This window comes from Fukomys damarensis, unplaced genomic scaffold (assembly GCF_012274545.1).
Source record: "Fukomys damarensis isolate Sample0158 unplaced genomic scaffold, DMR_v1.0_HiC HiC_scaffold_35, whole genome shotgun sequence".
Classification (NCBI taxonomy): Eukaryota; Metazoa; Chordata; class Mammalia; order Rodentia; family Bathyergidae; genus Fukomys; species Fukomys damarensis.
This window is the reverse complement of record NW_022900947.1, coordinates 53,395,271-53,399,313: the sequence shown is the minus strand read 5'-3', so window position 1 is coordinate 53,399,313 and position 4,043 is coordinate 53,395,271. Positions and strand designations below refer to the sequence as shown.

At 37.3% G+C, this 4,043-nt stretch overlaps 1 protein-coding gene across 1 annotated transcript in view; it reads right to left on the bottom strand.

Moving 5' to 3' along the window:
• Nucleotides 1-2,478, bottom strand: part of Ythdc1 (YTH domain containing 1) — a 28,574-nt gene extending 26,096 nt beyond the window's left edge. Inside the window, exon 1 of the mRNA XM_010611192.3 lies at nt 2,436-2,478. Within this exon, the coding sequence (XP_010609494.1) occupies nt 2,436-2,478 (43 nt within the window). The remainder of the gene's footprint in view (nt 1-2,435) is intronic.
• Between the last annotated feature and the right edge of the window lie 1,565 nt (nt 2,479-4,043).

The window sequence follows — 4,043 nt, the reverse complement described above, 5'->3', positions numbered from 1 at the left end:
TTGATTCCTCTAAACGTAAAATCACCTGTGAATGTTTTATATTCATATAACCTCATATATACTTCTTTATCACTACTTATGCAAGCTAGTACAGACAACCAGACACAGAAGGTTAAAAAAAGGAAATAGAAATCACTGTTTTTTGAAATCTGTTCAAAAACTGGCAGGATGTTAAACATAACAGATTAATTTTGTGTTGCTTGACTGGAGGATTGTTGCTTTAGGTAAACATGGAAATTAGCTTTCAAAATACAGTAGCTTAGCCTTAGGAAATTATGTATGTAACACAAATTCTAAATGGAAGCTCAAAGAACTAAATGAGTTAAACAAAATCTCACATGTCATCATTCTTTTTTTTTTCTTTTTGGTACCGGGGATTGGACTTGGGTCCTTGCACTTGCAAGGCAGGCCACCAAACCGCTGAGCTAAATCCCCGGCCCACCATTCTTAATTAAAATTCAATAGCTTCTCCATTACACCATAGTTTTGCCCTAGTCTTGAAATTTCTGACCCAAGAAAGTCCGTTAACTCTGGGAGCCGGGATTTAGCTCAGTGGTTCCACCCCCTGCCCTGCAAGTAAGTTCAAGGTCCCCAGTTCAACCCCCAGTACTAAAAAAAAAAAAAAAAAAAAAAAAAAAAAAAAAAAAAAAAAAAGAAAGTTAACTCTAGGATATCCATTTAGAAAAGCAAGCTTTATCTGGGACAGAAACTTGTGGGTCAGAAGATACAAAAATACTACCCTCAGAAAGCAGCACACACTAAGGCTTAGCATTAAAAAAAAGAAAAAAGAAAGCTTAAATATATATATGATACATTATATTTTTCAAAATAGTCAAAATGTACAATATAGGTTTTTATTTTAATTCACTTAATGGACAAAGAGTTCCTGGAACCTACCTTGTGCTATCTTACACAAAACATTTTACATTAATAATAGTCTCTCGGGAGCCGGGGATTTAGCTCAGTGGTTCGGTGGTCTGCCTTGCAAGCGCAAGAACCTGAGTTCAATCCCCGGTACCACCACCCCCAAAAAAGAATAGTCTCTCAGCCTCCTCTGTCATTCAAAATTATTCTTCTAAATAAAGTCCAAAGACTTGAATTTTCCATCCCAACCAAATTTTTTTATCTTACAGTTTCTCTGCAAAGAATAATTCTAACCCAATATTGTATGTATATAATGAGTTTCCACTTTCATAAGTAACATGCTTTTCACATTATCAGAATGGAAGCTCGAAGAGGACAAGAAATATGTTACTGATGTTCACCAGGTTCCTTTGCTTATAGTAATTTGGTCTGCATAGTTTAAATTATTTATACTATTGGACTTCATTAAGAGCTGACTAGTTTGAGATGTGAAATTTGTTAGTATGGCATTTGTGGATATATATATGCATACTATGGCCCTTGCTCTTCTAAGTCTTTAGCATAAAATTGCCTTTCAGTGCTGTTTAAGACATAGGATAATTGATACTCCTTTTTCCTTTCTAACAAATTGTAGGAGGTGGAAAATTAAAAATTCTATGCCTGGGCTTCAGTTAGTACCTGTAAGAGCTTAAAAAGAATTTATAAAGAGGTTTTACAGTAACAGAAAAGTACATTTCCTTTTCATACAGAAAAATGGTATTTATCAGTAACAACCAACATTCTCTAACACTCTTCAAAGCTACTTTTCCACAGGAATCATAGGGAACTGGCAATCTGTCCAGTTATACAGCATTCACCTTGAAGCATTATAGAAAGCAAAGTCCGTTTATTACTTAGTTTACACACAAATCCCAACAATTGAAAAGTTCTATGATTCAGAGATTTTTTTTGCCTGGTGTGGTGGCACAAACCTGTAATCTCAACAGCAACCTGCCTCTTCCTGAGGCACAAGAGGAATGCAATTTCAAGACCATCCTAGGAAGAAGATACCAAATTCAAAATCAGCCTGAACCACACAGCAAGACCTTGTCTTTAAAACAAAGAAAATCTGTTAAATGTTCTATGTCAATACACAATTGGTATACACAGTATTTTTGAAACTAAAACTCATGATCTGTGAAGACTTTACACCATTTATGGATTTAAGGACTTAAATTTATTTAAGAAAGGTCTAAAATTCTTACACATAAGATAATTGACAACAATAAAGTTTTGATAGTCTCACTTTTCCTTGTTAAATATGAGACAGAGAGCTCAAGCATTGACTTTAATTCTAGTTATTACTCTAGGCATGTGACAATGATCAAATGATAATATGCTGATCACTCCAGAATGTTTCCAAAATTAAGTAAGCATTTCCAATAGGTTTGTACTAGCTTTCTGTGTGGCCCAGGGGTTTTTCTTTTTCGTTTTGGTGGGGGATTGAGACAAGGTCTCACTATATAATTTAGGCAGGCCTGGAACTCAAAGCAATCCTCCTGCCTCAGCCTCTGAATGCTGGGATTACAGACCTGCACCACCATGCCCAGCTAGCCTAGGGTTTTTCTTTGCCATGGCTATAGAGACAAAAACTTGCATCACAATTTTTAAATTTGGGAATTCAATTGTGAAAATTAAGCTTGGGGGGGGGACTAAACAATAGGTAAACAATCAAAAGTTCAAAAATATATCCTAAGTATTACTTTTAGGTTATGTTACTACTTCTAAATAGGAATGTTTAAGTATATGAAGGGCATCATCATTAATACATTTCTGAAAGAAAACTTTTAAACTATCATCATTTTTCTTTTTCAATGTTCCTTACAGCCTACTCAGTTATTGATTTAAAGTATGTTTATCTTCACAATGAATTCTTCAGCAGCACAGAATTTTACTTATTCTTGTGTTTGGTTCATCTCAACTATTGTATCCTATATGCATAGCCTATGATTTATACCTCAATAAATTTTTAATGAATTATTGAGATCATCTATTTTAATAACTGAATTTACTACTAAAAAGTAATTGCCTTTTTTCAATAACAGCATCCAATCCTGTTATTACTTCCACAATTAAAAAAAATGGGAGGGTGGTGCGGGGCAACTTTGGGGATTAGTTTTAAGGCTGAAAACTATAAGTGCTATAATCTAATCAACAAACTGCTAGCACATCCCACCCAGTCTACTCCCGAAGTAATCCCTATCAATCCGATTTACTGAAAAGTGTATCTCTCTTAGCTAAAAATCAGAAAAATTAAAGATGCTCACAAGTCTAATACACCTTAACTCTAGAGCCCCTTTAACAAATCACCAACCCAATTAGCCATACAGAAGAGATTTTAGAGATACAAAGCAGCAACTGGGCCATGTTTTCATCAATTATAATTGTTCGAACACAATCTTGGGGTTGAAAAAGATCTTATAACAACATCTAATCTAGCCCATTCCCTAGTCAAGAACTGACCCAGGATCTACACCTTAATATCCATAGTACCTGAGATCTGAGTTTTTAATAAAGAAATGGCATTCCATATCCTAGCAACACAGGTTATTCCATTGGAGTTTCCTCCAACTGACTTGCGCCCAACTGTTCCCGGTTGTACTCCCTGTGAGATAGCTATGCACTACAGGTTTCTGGCAAAATAGTTGCTAGATTGGGGGTGGGGTGGAGTGGTGGCTAAGCCACACATTTTTTTCAAGCATCAGGCTTTCCAAGTACTTGAGGAACAAAACGAACATTTCCTGCCACTCTGCCTATTTAAATAAACAGAAATTACTTGTGCACATTTTTGGAGATTAAGAACCTACCTGTCCCATTAAATGTGCTTACCAGACTACATGCGTAGACGCGACATTATGGATTTTCGAAACTGCTCCTAAGAGGATCGTCGCTCGGAAAATACGCATTACATCCGCATAGTCCTACCAGGAACTAGACACACAGGCCTGCAACTCGGAGGAGGCCTTCGCTCTGCGCTCCCAGGGCAGCCCCGAGAAAGTCGGGTGCGGATCCGATCAAAGGAAAACCCTTCGTGCGAAGAAAGACTAGGCCCTGGGGAGCTGCGCAGGCAAGGGCAGCCCGACGCCCGCTACCTCCCAGTCTCGGAGGGGACGACGCCCGAGGGGGCCGCACTGACCCCG